Raw genomic sequence first — 17,592 nt, forward strand, 5'->3', positions numbered from 1 at the left:
CGTTCATGTTCACCAGTATAGCTTTCAGTTGAACTATGAGAAATTTATTTTTAAGCAAAAGCAGGCCTAAATGTCAAAGTGCAACAAATAATGCTAAGATCATTACGTTCACAATTGGTCCACTTCAATAAAAAGATATATCTAGCAGTAAGGATTTTGCATGACAAGGCTACAAGGGTAAACATTGTTGTTGATTAGTGAGATTACAGTAGACATGTCATGGATGAGAGGTGAGCCAGCAAGCAAATAGCGGACGTTCTCTCAAGACGAGCAGCAGCCACTATTCTGAGCAACGGGCTGTCCACGAATATTTACATTTGGAGGCTGGGCAGCATTTGGGGCCGGTTGGTTTGCCATACTGCAATCAGGAAGCCAAAGAGAAGGAAATAATGGGAATTGAGAGAAGCAATAGATATCATCTAATAAATGTAAATGAAAAGATTATTTGGAGAACATTTTATAGCATCAAGTGAAGTTGATTAAACCATGCAATCGTACAAGGGATGGGGCCAAAACCAAACAAGTTGCTACATCTTTCATTTGGACCTTTTGGTTTATGTAAATGCTTATAGTGTTTGCATATCATGTTTAAATCCATTTAAAACGTCAAATAAGATCCTAAATGGGAAGATAACCATATTTACTACCTAAAATATCTCTCAATTTTCAGGACCAAACATAATGTCAGAGAAGGAAGTGATAAAAGTAATCGTCTCACAGAAAACAGTAGTAGTTGGATTTTATCAAAAGATCACACCACAACTTGGAAAGACTATAAAAGACATCATTGATTAGCACTATTTAAATACAAGGAATGCATTTACCTTTTCTTGATAGCAGCAGTCATAGCCATGAAAGACTCTTCTACATTACTAGCATCTTTCGCACTGGTCTCCAAGAATGGAATACCAATTTCATCAGCAAAGGCCTAAAAATAAATTAGTATAAGTTTGTTTTCCATTTAAAGAAGGATCATTTAATATCTCCAAGAAGATGATTCACCTTAGCCGTTTCATACGACACAACTCTACTAGCAACAAGGTCAGACTTGTTCCCAACAAGAATTTTGTTAACATTTGGGGTAGCATAACGGTCAATTTCACTCAGCCACTGCTTCACATTATTGAAGCTCTCCTGATCCGTCACATCATAAACAACCTACCATAGAGGCCATAAAAAGAATGTAGAATGTAACAGGTAAAGAAAGCAGTTGACATTTAACTCTACAGGCAACTAATTATTATTTATATTGTGTTAAGAAAAGTAAGGTCACTACTCACTATTATGCCATGGGCTCCACGATAGTAGCTGCTAGTGATAGTCCTAAAACGCTCTTGTCCAGCGGTATCCCACTAAACAGAGTCAAAATAGAAAACACCAATTCTTGATTTCATTAAAAGTTCAGCGCAACAAATGTCTGTAAAAAGAAAGACCTGAAGCAGAAGTGCAGGAGAAGTCTTACAATCTGAAGCTTAATGGTCTTTCCATCTTGCTCCACTGTCCTGATTTTCTACACGAAAACATTTGGATATTTGGTAAAATCAGTTATCACATAAAAGTAAAAATGCTCTGGCTGAAAAAGACCACAGAATTCCAACCATATGTAAAACTGAGTAGCACATAAACAATTAAAGTATCTTACAAAATCAACTCCAATTGTGCTTATGTAGCTCTCCTGATATGTGTCATCCTGATGGAAAAAAAGAGAAAATAAGCAGCCAACAATTACAGAAGAAAAATGTAAACAACATTGAACTATATTCTGATACAGTTTTCAGCAGGGTAAGAATCTAATCAAATGTTTACAGGGTGAACGTGGAACTTCATAGAATGGCTATGCCTCTATAGAAAGGAGGAGCAAATATCATGTGCAAAGTAGTTTTCTATAAGATACTGATAGTTTCAACTTCATTATAAAGCAAGAAAACAACTCCACTAGAGTACTCAAGTAAACTCTAGTATAGTTCGAAAGTTCAGGACTATCCTCAGTCTTCACTTATAACAACAGACTGTGACAAGGAGCTAGCAAATAAGAAACAATGTCCTGACATTACTAGAAGAATGCCCATCTTTCTTTAGTCAACAAGAATCTACATCCACACCAAAAAAGGAAAAAGAAGAAGAAAATAGAACATTTTTTCTAATGACAGCCAGTATAGTGGCTATGCCTCTGAATTATAGGAAGGAGTAGCAAATATCGTGGGCAAAGTTATTTCTACGAGATAGTGATAGTTCCAACTTCACTATAAAGCAAGAAAACAACTCCACCAGGGTACTCAAGTAGACTCTGGTAGTTGGAAAGTTTAGGACTGTCCTCAGTCTTCACTTGTAACAACAGACCATGACAAGGGCTAGCAAATAACAAACAATGTCCTGACATTATTAGAAGAATGACCCATCTTTAGTTAACGAGAATCCATTTATGCCACACCCCAAAAAAATAGAAGGATATTTCAGAACAATAATTCTAATGACAACCTCATGCCAGATGGCCATTGGCTTGTGAAGCAAAAGAATAAAATGATTTAGACCACCCTCTATCCATGTCAGGGGTGACTGGTGTCCATGCAGTGAACAACATAGTAGATGGACCAATCACAGGAAAAAAACAGGCAGAAAAGATGGTGTCCCAGAAAGGGAACTGTCACGACCTGATTTCTCGAGTCATGACGGCACCTACTATACCCTACCAGTAGGTAAGCCAACCCGCAACCCAGAACAATGAGCGCAAGGGCAGAAACTAGCAAAACCAATAATCTAAACAAGGCGGAAACAAACCAAAATAAGAATGCCAAAAACAATAGCTCGAAAAAGGGTACAACAGTCAGGTTAATCGCGAAATTACCTTGAACTACGCGCACCCGACAACTTCCGAACACTATACAGCGAAGCCACCGAAAATACGAAGGTCCCGCACTTCGAATCGCCTAATTCAGTTCAGAGATGAGAGAGGTATGAGGATTTTAAGTTTGGAAAAGGGTTGCTGATATTTCTGCATTTTATAGCAGATTTTTCTGCATTAACTTTCCAAAAACTTAAAACTCCGACGGGGTGCTCCGATCTCGTTCGGAACCCCGTGCACGCAAACGAGATATGCAACCATACCAAATTAAATATTCCGAACGAGATCGGAGCACCCCGTCGAAATTTCCATATGAGGTTATCTTGACAAAAAGTGGTCCCACACCCAATCGCCATTTTAAGTCAAAAACCACAAAAGGGGTCAGAAAAAAATAAGAAACCTCGGGACACAAAAGAAGGATCAATCAAGACCAAACTCGACATTCCGGAGCTAACCGCGCTGACGAAATTCTCATCCGAGTGAGTTTACTCAGAATGTTGACTAAAGTCAAACTTAAAGTTAAAACGACTAATCGCACCGACTCATACTAAAAACCTCATGAGTCATGCCGACCATGCTACTAGCCTAACATGACCCTTCCGGAGCTGATGAAATCGTCAGAATTGGATTCCGATGTCATCTTCTTGAACTTTTGATCGAAAATGATCGTTCAAGGTTCATAAGCTCCAAAAACACTAAAACTCGCACAATAACCAAACGAACGATCAGGTGACCGAACTGTCAGTCTCAGCAAGTCATAAAAAATGACTTGGGGTCGCTACAGGAACGCTCTAAATGACACACAGAAGGCAGTCCTTGAAATTTCGAGTTTAGACTGCTGCATGTTTTCTTTTAAGTTGATTAAAGTGTGGTTTTCTTGCTTGTTGGTTTTTGTTGCGTTTTGAGCCTCGAATTGTGTTCCATTTTGGAACACAAGTTCGGGGTACTGTTTTGTGTCTCTTGACAGAGTCAAATTCGAACAGTTTGGTGTGGGTTCAACGATTCCCGTTTTGACTCCAAAATTGACCCGTCTCCGTTTGTTGTGATTTTGATGTCTAAACAACCGTACTAACGTTGTATCCAAGGAGGGCATTATGGTAGATCCGGTGAAAATTGAGGCTATTCGTGATTGGGCTAGGCCCACCTCAGTTACTGAGATTCGGAGCTTCGTCGGACTAGCAGGCTACTACAGACGATTTGTAGAGGAGCCATTTGCCATTCTAGCCAGAGATGTGAGGAGATTGCGCTCGAAAGCCATTCTTGTTGTTAAGGTTCATTAGAGGCATCGTCCAGTCGAGGAGGTTACCTGGGAGACCGAGCAGGAGATGCGAGAGCAGTTTCCCGGCTTGTTTGAGCCTTCAGCACCTTCTTGACCCTTACTTTCGCGGACGAAAGTCCTTTTTAGTAGTGGATATTGTAATGACCCTCATGGTCATTTCTGTGTTTTGCCTTCTGTGTGTCGTTTAGAGCGTTCCTATAGCGATCCAAGTCATTTATGACTTATTGGGACTGACAGTTCGGTCACCTGGTCGTTCGTTTGGTTATTGTGCGAGTTTTAATGTTTTTGGAGCTTATGAACCTTGAACGATCATTTTCGATCAAAAGTTCAAGAAGATGACATCGGAATCCAATTTTGACGATTCCATCAGCTCCGGAAGGGTCATTTTAGGCTAGTAGCATGGTCGGCATGACTCCCGAGGTTTTCAGTGTGAGTCGGTGCGATTAGGCATTTTAACTTTAAGTTTAAGCTTAAGTTTGACTTTAGTCAACATTCTGAGTAAACGCACTCGGATGAGAATTCCGTCAGCGCGGTTAGCTCCGGAATGTCGAGTTTGGTCTAGATTGACTCTTCTTTTGTGTCCCGAGGTTTCTGATTTTTTTCCGAGCCCTTTTGTGGTTTTTGACCTAAAATGGCGGTTGGGTGTGGGACCCACTTTTTGTCAAGATGACCTCGTATGAAAATTTCGACTACGCCATTGAGTCCAAAATATTGAATTTGGTATGGTTGCATATCTCGTTTGCGTGCACGAGGTTCCGAACGAGATCGGAGCACCCTGTCGGAATTTTAAAGTTTTTGGAAAGTTGATGCAGAAATATCAGCAACCCTTTTCCAAACTTAAAATCCTCATACATTTGTCATCTCTCAACCGGATTAGGCGATTTGAAGTGTGGGAGCTTCGTATTTATGGTGGCTTCGCTGTAGAGTGTTCGGAAGTTGTCGGGTGCGCGTAGTTCGAAGTAATTTCGTGATTAACCTGACTGTTGTACCCTTTTTCGAGCTTTTGTTTTTGGCATTCTTATTTTGGTTTGTTTCCGCCTTGTTGCCCTTGTTTAGATTATTGTTTTTGCTAGTTTCTGCCCTTACGCTCATTGCTTGATGTTCTGGGTTGCGGGTTGGCTAACCTACTGGTAGGGTATAGTAGGTGCCGTCATGACTCGAGAAATCGGATCGTGACAGGAACTGTCATGCAGCATTTTTATGGCTCTAAGAAGGTAGGTCCGAAAAAGCATAAAAAAGCAACAACCCCTCCCCCGCCCTTCTAAAAGGTACAAAAAAGTGTGAGGATGATGAACTTCATAGCTCAAAAATAAATATTTTTATTTTTATTTTGTATAACATTGGTAATGTTATGAGATGAGCTAAAATGGAACCATATAAAAAAAAACAAATTTGATAGAACAGGTGGAAAGAGCGCATTTGATCCAATTATGTAGATAGAAAGACAAATTTAATCCAATAGGTGGAAGGAGAACATTTTTATCCAATTGGTGGAGGGAGGGCATTTTTCAGTCATTTCTAAAACGTTATGGGCATTTTTTAACCTTTTCCCAAAAAAGAATTGACATGGAGATTATAGCAAATAAGCAACAAAACAGTGTTTTCAAAGGCGAAAAGCATTAAAAAGTGCTCTAGGCCTATCTGGAGTTTTAGAAAAAAGGCACAACAAAGAAAAAATAAAAAATATATACCCGAAAGGAAGGGCATTTCTGAGTCATTTCTAATATGTAAATGGCATTTTTGACCCTTTACTGAAAAAGAATTGACATGGAGATTATAGCAAATACGCAACAACGTAGAGTTGTCAAAGGCAAAAAGCGTTAAAAATTACTCTAAGCAATTAAAGTTTGGGCTTAATTTAAAAAGGCGCAACGGAGAAAAAAATATAATTTATATGTATTGCAGGAAAGAAATAACAATATCATTCATAATGATTTCCTTAACAATTACTAATATTATCTTTTTGTTGATCATATTATTGTTTAGTACCGCTCTATTCAAGATAGAACTTATAATAATGAGGCGCACGCCTTAGAGCCTTGCCTATACTAAAGCACATCCTAAGTGAGGCAAAGCGCCTCCCCTAAGCTTCTTGGAGCTTCAGAATTAAGCGCGCCTCAAGTGAACCTTCCTTAAACCAAGACAGGTTATTTAGTTTGCTTCATTACTGTGGTGCAAAGAACAAAACTATGTCATATGGTACTTACTCTGTCTCATAATAGGGTTGTTCACTTCCCCAAGAGTTAAAGAGGTCATTTTGACCCAAGTTTATAGATATATTATGTCATCATTTTGAAAGGTTAAATTGCAACTTATAGTGTTTTTTGTGCAGCTTCTAATACAAGAAGTGGAGTTACCAAAGTCCAATGACCAAAGATGCGACCAGCTGATCTCAAACAATGAAAATGTGACTAAAATTATGGGGCAGAAGTACAAACTTGGATTGGATATTGAAATTTCAAGTAGGCTACTGTCAATTACTGCACATTATAGCACTGTGTGCTTGAACTGAATTGAAACTGATTTTCTGTTTCCTTCAAATCTTCAATCAAATCAGTTTCTTTCCTTTCCTTTTTTCAATACATACCACAGAAGGTAAATGGAACTCACAATAAATTTGCAATTAATCTTTACAGAAATATCAATTTCTTATTCATATTGGCCGTTGTTTTTGCTGTCTGAAAATTTGGCGAAGTACCTATGGACAGCTATGGTTTTGCAGAACAGGGGAATCGAAGGTGGATTAGGTTCTTCGAGGTTGATTTGAAATTGAATGCTAGAATAAAAGCACATTGCAGAACCACCCATAAAGATCACTACTCAATTAAAGACATATGAATGAAAATTTTCCCCAAATTTAGAATAAAAATGAAATGTTAGGGAAGCAGTCAGTATGTGCTCAGATAACTGATTCACTCCAAGGGGGGAATGGAACAGAAAAATGAAGACATGGAGAATCCAGTGGCTAGTGCATATGGTCATGATGCTCCACAAAAATCCTCCATTTGTTTAGTCAATCAAGAGTTCAGTAAGTCTGTTACACAAAGGAAAGGTAATAGCAGCACCAGAGAAAAAAATCAGTACAGACAAATCCAAGATAGGAAAACTTACAGCAAACCTCAAAAGGAGACATGACTTCCCAACACCAGAGTCACCAATAAGCAAAAGTTTGAACAGGTAGTCACTGCACAGAAATCACAACAAATGTAATCATAATACAAACTCAATAGCTTGCAGCTGTTGAAAGATGCATACTTATACACTATCCTAGATGACACAGCTAAATCACTAATAGAAACAAGCACTAACATTAAGATGAAGAGCAGCAAATGTACCAATTAAGAAAATTCAATTATTATAGTAACAAAACTGTAGAAAAGTTTGTTGTCTTTCTATATATGCATAATTTAGCAACATCTGCTGGCCACTTTGGTATTTAATTTGATCCTCCTACTACTTGATTTGACTAAAATTATATGAAACTACCAAAGTTCTACATTACGGCTCATTCACTAGATGTTCAAATTTACTTTGCTTTTTAGTAAATGTTATTGCACAGATTTATCAATAAACCAAGACAAAGTAGTCTTTACATTATAGAATCACCATACACTCTTACATGCTTACAAGATGCGGTGTTATAGTATGGTTATATTGATCCTTATGATAGAATCTGGGGAGGAGATTTTCTAAGGACTGTACCCTTTTTGAAAGGTTAAAGAGACAGACATGATAGGATAACTGTCCTACCATATGCTATCAGTTATAATCAGACATAGCCTTTTTTTTTAAAAATAAAATAATCAGACATAGCCTACAAATTCCAATCTAGATTACGTTTGGATATTGTTCTCTAGGTTGAACTTGATATGATTTAATGCTACAGCAGGAGACACATAATTGATAATCCTACTAATCTAGAACAACTCTACAACAAAGGAAGACCAACATTGATCGACCTGATTCCCACTTAAACCAGTTTAGGGAATTGCTCAAAAATTGACTTAGACTTTACTAGTTGGACCTTATGTAAAAAAAATATCACACCAAGAGTTTCAACTGATCTAGAGGTAATCATGAAAGCAACGTTGGCAAACACAAAAAGAATAGAAAGGCACCAAATGCCTACAGGGACTTAAAAGCAAAACACAACTGAAGTGAGTACTTTTATTGAAGAAAGGTTCATATGAAAAAGTATATGTAATGCAAGAAAAATTTGTTGTAAATGTTAATCGCAACACACACAACAATTATATGGATTAACTTACAAAAACTGCAACTGAGTGAAATCCATGAAGTAAACTCCTTTATTTATCACGTTCAAATATTAAAAGAATACAATTTTAAGTTTCTAATTTAATTGGTGACTAGTTTTTTCATCTACTAAATTTCTAATTTCATTCATAACTCATAAAAAAGATAAAACAAAATCTTATTCATATGTACTAAAATGCAATTAGAAATTAATATATCGCTTTGGGAACTATATTTATTGATTAGTGTTGTCCTCTTTAAGATAGACTTCATGAACACTAAGATGCAAGCTTTAGTGCCTTAAAGTGATACAAAGCACCGAACCTGCACAACACATATTGTTGAGGTTCAAGCGTGCTTCAAGCTAGTCTTAAGCAACACAGCGTATAGAAACTCTATCTGACAAAATTTGATAGCTAATTCACAGTGAATCTGATATATTTAAATAGAGCAACAGATAACAACTTGAAAATAGAAGATTTTCAAGATGTATTCTGGAATGAAGTTCATGAGAAAACTGATACTCCCTCCTTTCCACCTTTTGATTCTATGATCAATTTATATGACTATATTTTGGCTTTGGGACCGATTGAAATTGAAATAGAAAAAGGTGAAAAATGATAAAAGGGAAATATCTTTTAAGCTAGTAAGACAATGCACATAATAAAACAGCCATGGTTGAGCATTTTCACCCTCCTCCCTGCTATAATTAGGAGGGAAAACGTAGCACATAAAACAGAAAGTCGATCCAGGGTATTTTTATCAAGTTTTAACGTATAAAAAGTAATCAATTTTTTCAAACGACATTCGATTGCAGAATAATGACTTAGGGTTTACAAGTGAAATCAACAAATGCTATAAAACAAGGATATTTCGATAAATCCACAATTAAACGAATATATATTGAATGAAAAAGAGTTAGATAAGGAAATTGAATGACAGACACTAATCTGAAGGGATAGTTCAAGTCTTACTATTCTGTATTCATTGGGATAGTGCAATGTGGAAATATTGCAAAATAATAAGTAATGTGACAACAGAACTTACTATTCTGTATTCATGGCGATTACAAGCACACGAAATTCGCCGGAATATGAGGAATTTAACGGCGGGTATTGATTCTTCGCGGCAGAATTCAGATGCAAAAAACAAAGGCGCTGTGGGGGGGAGAGAGAGCCACTGGAAATTGCAACGAAGACACGTAAATGGGGAAGATGACATAAATGGTCCCTAATGTTTAGTATATATCTTAAATAGTCCATTAAATATATCCTTGAGTAATTTTAGTCCTTTAAATTTGCTAAAGATGATTTTTGGTATCCGTCAAATATTTAATCACCCATCCACACCACAACCCCCATCGCCCCATCCACGATCTCATTCTCATAGTTTTTTTTCGTATAAAAATACTTTTAAGATAATGTTTTTTTTTTTATATATACATATATATATATATCATACCATAAATTTAATACAGTGGCACCCAAGGATTTATCCTACCAAATGATAAAGTGTTCCAAATTTTGGAAGCAACTTTCAAATTTCGTTTTTACTTTTATTTGATCGTAAATTTAGTTGAATTTTTTAAAAAAAATATAATGAATTTTTGAAGTTGTGTTAAATAATTGTTTTTGCATTTTAAAATTGTGTTGAAGAGTAGTTTTGAATTTTAAAGTTCTATATGAACGTGTATTTTATATGAACAAAATTAAGTAAATTATAAATATAAGTGACATTTCATCAAAAACTATTCTGGTCTAGTTTTGAAGATAATTAAAAGACCGAGCAAATTTCATAAACAAACAATGATTTAATTTTATTTTTGAAAATTTACTCCCAAATTCCATGGCTAAAGAAAATCTAAGTTTTAAAAGATAATTTGTCAATATCTATATTGATGGAAAATAATAAATACATAATAAAAATATTTGAGATATGTATATAAATTAAACCGGCATCATAATTATGAAAAAAAAGATAAATTAATATATACACGTCATAAATTTACTGAATTAGTGGACTGTCCATTCACTCAATACATGAACTACTTACATTCATGTATATTTCCTAGGTTCTATGAACCATTTTGTATAAAAATGTATCCATTAATTTAGTCATTTAACATAGTAACTTTTGGAGTGATTTCTCAATCTATAAATAAAGCTATCATTTATCATTTGAAAAAATAAGTGTTTGGCAAATCCTTAAAACTGCTTTTAAATGGAAGCAGAAACGTTGTTGGGAAGAAATAAAAAAATTCTGCTTTAAAAAAAAATAGAAGCAGAAAATTATTATTTTTTAAGACTATAATATTCCTTACATATATACATATTTATCAATATATCCCTTGTTAATTAATTAGCATATCAAATAAGTTTGGTAAATTTTCATTCAAGAGTTTATTTTTTATTTATATATAGTAAAAAATTTATTTTATTATATATATATATATATATATTACTTTACGTATTATTTTACAGAATTAGAAATAAAAGTAACAACAATATTTTTGTAAAATTAAAAAAAATAACAATTAAAGATTTAGACCCTCCCAAAAAAGTAACAAATAACAATTTTTTCTTTTCTTAATTTACGTAATATTTTATTTTTATTTTTATTTTTTTAAAACTTTAGAGTATTATAACAAAAAAGGATAATATCTAAGATTAAATACAAAAAAAATAGATAACAAATAACGAAAAAAAAACTCTTTTCAATATTTTTCAATAATATTTATCTATGTACAATATTGATTGAAAATTTGAATATGTACATTTTAAATAATTAAATTAAAAATGTAATTAAAGTTTATGTATTAGATGTTTAAAATAGTTTCTCTAAAAAATAATCTTAATATTAAAAGCACATTGATACTTACCATTTTTCGTAATTTAACTCTCAAAAGAACTTTTTAAATTTTTTAGCCAAAACACTTTTTAAATGAATTTGCCAAACACAAATTGCTTTTTTTGAAAAACACTTTTTTTGAAAAGCATTTTTTCTGAAAAGCTATTTTTTTAAAAAAATGCTTCTAAAAATAAGCAGTTTTTAATAATAATGTCAAACATACTCTTAAATTAGATAGTATCTACATTCTCCTCTTCATATCTCTTGTTTGGATTGACTTAAAAGTTGATCAAACCTACTTTTAAGTCAGTTTTTTATTTCTGAAAGTGTTTGGCAAATATAAAAAGTAATTTAAAATAAGTCAAAAATGACTTAAAATAAGTTGGAAAGTATTTGGGAAGGTAAAAATGACTTAAAATAAGTCAAAAATTGAAGTAGGTCTCCCCATACTTTTTATTTTTTGACTTAAAAGTCATTTCAGTTTGATTTTTTATTTTTGACTTAAAAACTGTTTTTTTAAGCCAATCCAAACGGGCTAGACTATAAGTATTACTTTACTTAACCACTGTAGGGAAGGCTAGAAGTGGGCACCTAAGGGTTGATGTGTCTGCTTTTAGCCAATGACATTTTATGTAATTTTTATATTTTTTTGTTTTAATTTATTTATCTTATCTATTTATGTTTTGAATATCTGACCTGGCGGTAGTCCGCCAAGTCATAGATCAAGCAAGTCAATATCCTTAGAGGTAGTCCAACTACATAAGAATCGAAATACACAAGAACTTTAATATCGTTTCTCAGACTGCACGGTTTAATTATTTTACCCAAGCAAAGAGCCTGTCAAAAAGCTAATACATATTTTTATTGAGCTCATGTATCTGATAGTTCTAACTAGGTATCAGGCGCCCTACTTATCAAACTCTTTTTCGAGTTAAAAACCACGGCTCATTAGACGGAGTCATAAAGACAAAGCCAATAAAAGTAGTACTAGATCCGACTGTACCTCAATCTCAGAACCAAGTCGAGAAGCCATACTAAAATTCTTCTATATTTAAATAAAGCTTAGATCCGTTCATGGTCTATATAAGAGAGAAGTTAGTTATCCGGCATAGATATAATTTTTTAGCCGGACATAGTCGCAGCTTAGATCAGAGAATTTATAAAAGTAAAAGACCGGAAGAAGGAGAAAAGAAAGTACCTTGTTGTTACCAAGCCACACACTTTATTATTCCGGCCAAAATCCGGCAAGCTTACAAAACTTAGAAAGAAAAGTTTACAAGAGAGAGAGTGCAAAACGGAAGAGAGGATTTCTGAAACCTATCCTCAATTAAAGAAAAACAAACTTATTTATAGAAAAAAAGAACGCATCTTTGTACAGGATACTGGGCCCCTATTTGGGTCCTGGTAACAGTGTTGCTATAGTAGCGCGGGCCTGCTACCGACGCGGATAAGCTTTACACTTCTCTTTACATCTTGTCCTTTAATTTTGCCAAAAAATCTTCGGCTTTCTTCAGTGCATCTACTGGCGCGTCTTCGTCATATGGTTGAGCTTCGTGCATATCTTCACTTGTTTCACTACGCATTGATGAATCTGATTTTGCGTAATGACTTACATTTAGAAGAATCTTTTTCTTTACTTCTTCTAGATACCTCATAATCATTTCATTTTGTTCTCCTTTATCATGATTAGAAATTTTTCTAGCCATATGTTTTACGGAGGTTGAGTCATCAGTCATAATTCCTTTATGATGAGTGAATATCAAATTAATTTTAGTCCAGGTTCACTGGCAAGAAAATATATTCAAAACGAATTTTTAAAATGAAAAATGGAACCGATTTAAAACTTGGTTTTTGACACTTATAGTACAGAAGATTTAAATAATATTTCTCAAGAGTTTTATGAAACTTGTGCATTACATAATCATAATATGTTCTTTGTGTCTTGGTTTATAACCACTTATTTGCCTTTATTCATCAACGTTCTTGAGCGATCTTACAAAGATGAATCAGGTAATATTATTCAATCCATTTATCCTCCTCAATCTCCGTTTATTTTACCAAATAATACTGATATTACTTTTACTGCTTTTCATAAATTTACTGATAATGAAGTCGCCGCAGTTAGTATAAATGAAATTAATCGTCTTATTTCTCAAAATAATTATTTGGGTCTGTGTGTTAAAGTTATTGGTAAACATATTTGTTCTTTAGACAAAAAATTAGATAGCCTGTCTAATCTGATTGTTCAAATTGATAATAAGCTGAAATATGTGAAACAAGTTTCGGAACAGGCTTCTTCATCAAAACAGCTTGATGTTCATATTCAAAGGCCTCCTGAGATTTAGGATTTTATTCTTAGACCTTTGCATGACCCTGAAAGTCTTCTTGATAAAAAATTTCTCAATTTGGTGCAAGTGCGAAATCGATAAGTCTCGCTGAAGATTTTGCAGATGAGATGGAAGCGACTTTTGATTTCAAAACTCAAGTGGAAATGGAAGTTAATAAACTTCATGGGTATCCAAAGAAGAATAATGGTAATACTACTTATGCTAGAAAACCTAGTATGCAAACATATTACTATCCCAGGTCTACTCCTCAAGATGTTTTAATAGAGGAAAGAGATTGGAATCAAACTAACACTTCTTATAGTGGAAGTGAGATTTATGAATGGAATCTCGACGGGTTAACTGATAGGCAATTGACGATTATGGTTCATAGGATGCTTATGTATGCTACTATCTGCAAAAGTGTTAGTAACATTGACAAAACCATTTGCAAGATGATTATTGCAGGATTTACCGGTCAACTAAGAGGATGGTGGGATAATTATATGCCCTCTGATGCGAGAGCAGCAGTAATTAATGCTAAGGCAATAAATGAAGGAGTTGATAATTTAGGCTTTACCCTTGTTCAAAATAGAGAAGACGTTGTGTATACACTAATTTTGACTATTCTTGAACATTTTAGTGGTAGATTTACCAATCAATATGAAATCATTAGATCTCTACTAAATGGTTTTAGATGTAGACATTTAGGTGAGTTTAGATGGTATAAAGACACTTATTTAAGTCGGGTAATGGAACTTCCCGAAAATGGTATAGAATTCTAGAAAGCCAAATTTATTGATGACTTACCTTCTTTATTTGCAGAAAGAGTAAAAAAGACTCTTAGGAATCTACAAGGAATTATTCCCTATAATGATTTTATTTATGGAAAGCTTATTGGGGCTTGTACGCAAGAAGGCATAAATTTATGCAATGAGTTAAAAACTCTCAAGACAGCTTAAGATGGATAAGCTTAGAGAAAAGTCTCAATTAGGAGATTTTTGTACTTAATTCGGTTTACCGGATGCTTCAAAAAGCACCAATTCGAGAAACTTCTAAATCAGAAATTCTCATAGATCTCATCATAAGAAAGAGATCTAGAAGAAGGACTAGAGAAGAAAGAGATGAGCGTAGGGCTCATTGTAAATCTCATAGATTTACCAGGAATAGGTCATGGCGAAATCTTGATAAGATTAAGTGTTATAAATGTGAAAAATTTGGGCATATAACTCCAAATTGTAAGCTAGAAAAACTTAAGACTCTAGAACTTGATGATGATATTCAAGAGAAGATTTATAGTTTTCTATATACTTCTAGTTCTGAAACAGATTATGATGATTCTGAAGCAAGTTATGCAACAGAGGATGAGCAACCTGAGTCATCTAGTAAGGTTCAACAAGATTCGAATGATACTTGCAAATTTTATGGTGATATTTGTCATTTTGAACATAACGAATTCTACAAGTTGCAATCTCAGTTCGAAGACATGAATATGTTCACTATCACTGCAGACAATGTGATAGAACTTCTAAAAGAAGTTACCGATAATACTCTTCGTGAAAAGATCATTCAATTGGCTGCTGGTAAAACTAGCTCTTCATCTAATATTCCTAATGATAAAAAGGTTAAAGATGAGTTTAATTACTCTGCTCCTTACTCCTTGTCTGAAGTTCATAATAGACTCTCTTCTAAACAAACCATGGTTATTCGTGATACCTCTTTTGATGATTTAAAAGGAGAAATTGAACATTTGAAGGAAGAAATTAAATTTCTTAAACAAAATCATATTATTTGTGATCACCGTCTTACTCAGATTGAGTCTGCTAATAGCAAAGGAAAAAATAAGGTTAATGAATCTACTGCTGAAGAAAATACTCTTGCCAATACTTTGAATATTGATTCGAAACAAAATATGTTTTTAGAAATGATGTAAATTGTTACAGCTCATAAATGGTATGTTAAATGTATTATATTAATTGATAATACTTTTTCTATAACTAACATTGCTATGATTGATAGTGGCGCTGATGTGAGTTGCATTCAAAAAGGTCTAGTACCTACTAAATATTTTGAAAAAACAACTCATATGGTTAAATCTGCATCTGGTCATGCTTTAGATATAAAGTATAAATTATCTAATACTCGTATTTGCCAGAATAAAGTTTGTATTCCTCACTTCTTTTTCTTAGTAAAAAATCAGTTATACCCTCCTATTATTCTAGGAACTCCTTTTATAAATTCAATTTATCTTTTTACTAATATAAATGCTAAAGGATTTTCTGCTACTAATAAAAATCAAGATTTAATTATACTTTTATCACCGAGCCTATTTCTAGAGATATTAATGCTCTAATTGAAATGAAACAAAAGCATGTTGATTATTTACAACTTGAGATATTTAGTATGAATATATTCGATACTTTAAAATCTGCTAAAGTACAGGAAAAAATTAAGCTCATTTCTGAACAAATGGCCATTGATATTTGTGCTGATCATCCTAGTGCCTTTTGGAATCGGAAAAAGCATATTGTAACTCTTCCATATGAAGATGATTTCTCTGAGGAAAATATCCCTACCAAATCACATCCTTGATATTATTACAGATAAGACGCGATTGCAGCGGTTTCTGGGAAGTTTAAACTATATTTCCTCATTCTACAAGAATTTGTCTCGAGATTTAGCTCCGTTATATGACAAGCTAAAAAAGGATCATAAGAAGCCTTGGACTAATAGTCTCACAGATCTTGTAAAGACTATTAAAGAAAGAGTTAAATCTTTATCTTGTTTAACCCTTACTAATCTTGCTTGGCCAAAGATTGTAGAGACGGATGCGTCTAATATTAGGTATGGAAGTATATTGAAACAAATTAATCCGCATGATAAAAATGAATATCTTATTCGATTTCATTTAGGAAAATGGAGCAATGCTCAGAAAAAATATGCGACGGTAGCTCATGAAATGTTAACTATCGTTAAGTGCGTATTAAAATTTCAAGATGATTTATATAATAAAAAATTCTTGATAAAAACTGATGCTCAGTCAGTCAAGTATATGTTTGATAAAGATTTTAAACATGATGCGTCTAAGTTAATATTTGCTAGGTGGTAGGCACAGTTAGCCCCTTTTGATTTCAAAATTCATTATAACAAGGGAAGTGATAATTCCCTCCCAGACTTCTTATCAAGAGAATATCTTTCTTCTGATGGGTTTTCTTGACTTCTTTCCTGATAAAGATTTGGTTACGATTTTTGAAGGCAGTTCCTCTTAATAGAGATTTTAAAAGAACTTATATTATGGAGAATTATAGACGGAATGGTGAGAGATATCGTCAATGATTACATGATTGAACAAGAGCTTTATGAAAGATTTTATTGTAATGAAGTTTATAACCTTTTGAATGATTAAAAATATAACCTCTTGAATGATTAAAACTAAATGCTATGTTTGCAGGATGGATCCTCCTTGGATAACCAAGGCTAGAGGAAAAGACAGTTATACTTGCGGAAGGGGAAGATCATCCCCAAGTTCATCAAGATCATTATACAGATCTTCATCATCTAGTACTCCAATTATACAAAAAGGAGGAATGAGTTTATATAACTTAAAACTCTAGAGCACAAGAAAAAGCTTCATCATCAATACATCTGGAAGATATTCCAGAAAGTGATCCATTATATGCTAAACTACAGGAGTTTCTAACTCAAAAGCAAGGTGATTCTTTTGCTTCAATCGCCAAAGAAGAAGTTGATGATATCAAAACATATGAAAAGGTAGAGAAAAGAGAAATGATATTTCTCTTAGAAAACTCTAACATACAGAGAAAAGAAGAATCTTGGAAGTATTCCAGAGGTATTTAGTTAATGGGCTTTATTTCCCGGGCGAGTCATACAAAACTCGGAAATATTATAAGACTCTGCTGATTAGCACAGGTGTTGAATTTCAACATTTTTCAGGATATAATACAAGTGAGAATATTTATAACTTCTCTAAAATGATTATAAAACACATCATTCATATTGAAGATTGGGGTATTTCCTCAATGACT

The 17,592-nt window shown here is 33.8% G+C and overlaps 1 protein-coding gene and 1 non-coding gene across 2 annotated transcripts; one reads left to right on the forward strand and one right to left on the reverse strand.

The window, feature by feature from the left end:
• Positions 1–29: 29 nt before the first annotated feature.
• Positions 30–9,572, reverse strand: LOC102602373 (ras-related protein RABD2a). The gene is made up of 8 exons (NM_001318677.1): positions 9,423–9,572; positions 7,233–7,305; positions 1,643–1,690; positions 1,463–1,510; positions 1,281–1,352; positions 1,003–1,158; positions 825–928; positions 30–358 (listed from the first exon to the last, which is right to left on the reverse strand). Exons 1-8 carry the CDS (start codon positions 9,434–9,436, stop codon positions 262–264), a joined length of 612 nt encoding a protein of 203 aa, NP_001305606.1. The 5' UTR covers positions 9,437–9,572; the 3' UTR covers positions 30–261.
• On the forward strand, positions 4,522–4,569 carry MIR8032B (microRNA MIR8032b). The gene has a single exon (NR_130390.1). It is a non-coding gene; the product is annotated as a microRNA MIR8032b (primary transcript).
• Positions 9,573–17,592: the final 8,020 nt, after the last annotated feature.

The sequence above is a fragment of the Solanum tuberosum genome, unplaced genomic scaffold (genome assembly GCF_000226075.1).
Source record: "Solanum tuberosum cultivar DM 1-3 516 R44 unplaced genomic scaffold, SolTub_3.0 scf00095, whole genome shotgun sequence".
NCBI classification, from domain to species: domain Eukaryota; kingdom Viridiplantae; phylum Streptophyta; class Magnoliopsida; order Solanales; family Solanaceae; genus Solanum; species Solanum tuberosum.

Excerpts from the sequence above, each read along its gene's own strand:
- LOC102602373 (NM_001318677.1), bottom strand. Across the intron at positions 1,511-1,642 it reads GCACAATTGGAGTTGATTTT|AAAATCAGGACAGTGGAGCA; the intron begins GTAAGATACTTT and ends GTTTTCGTGTAG. Across the intron at positions 359-824 it reads ACTGCTGCTATCAAGAAAAG|TATGGCAAACCAACCGGCCC; the intron begins GTAAATGCATTC and ends TCCTGATTGCAG.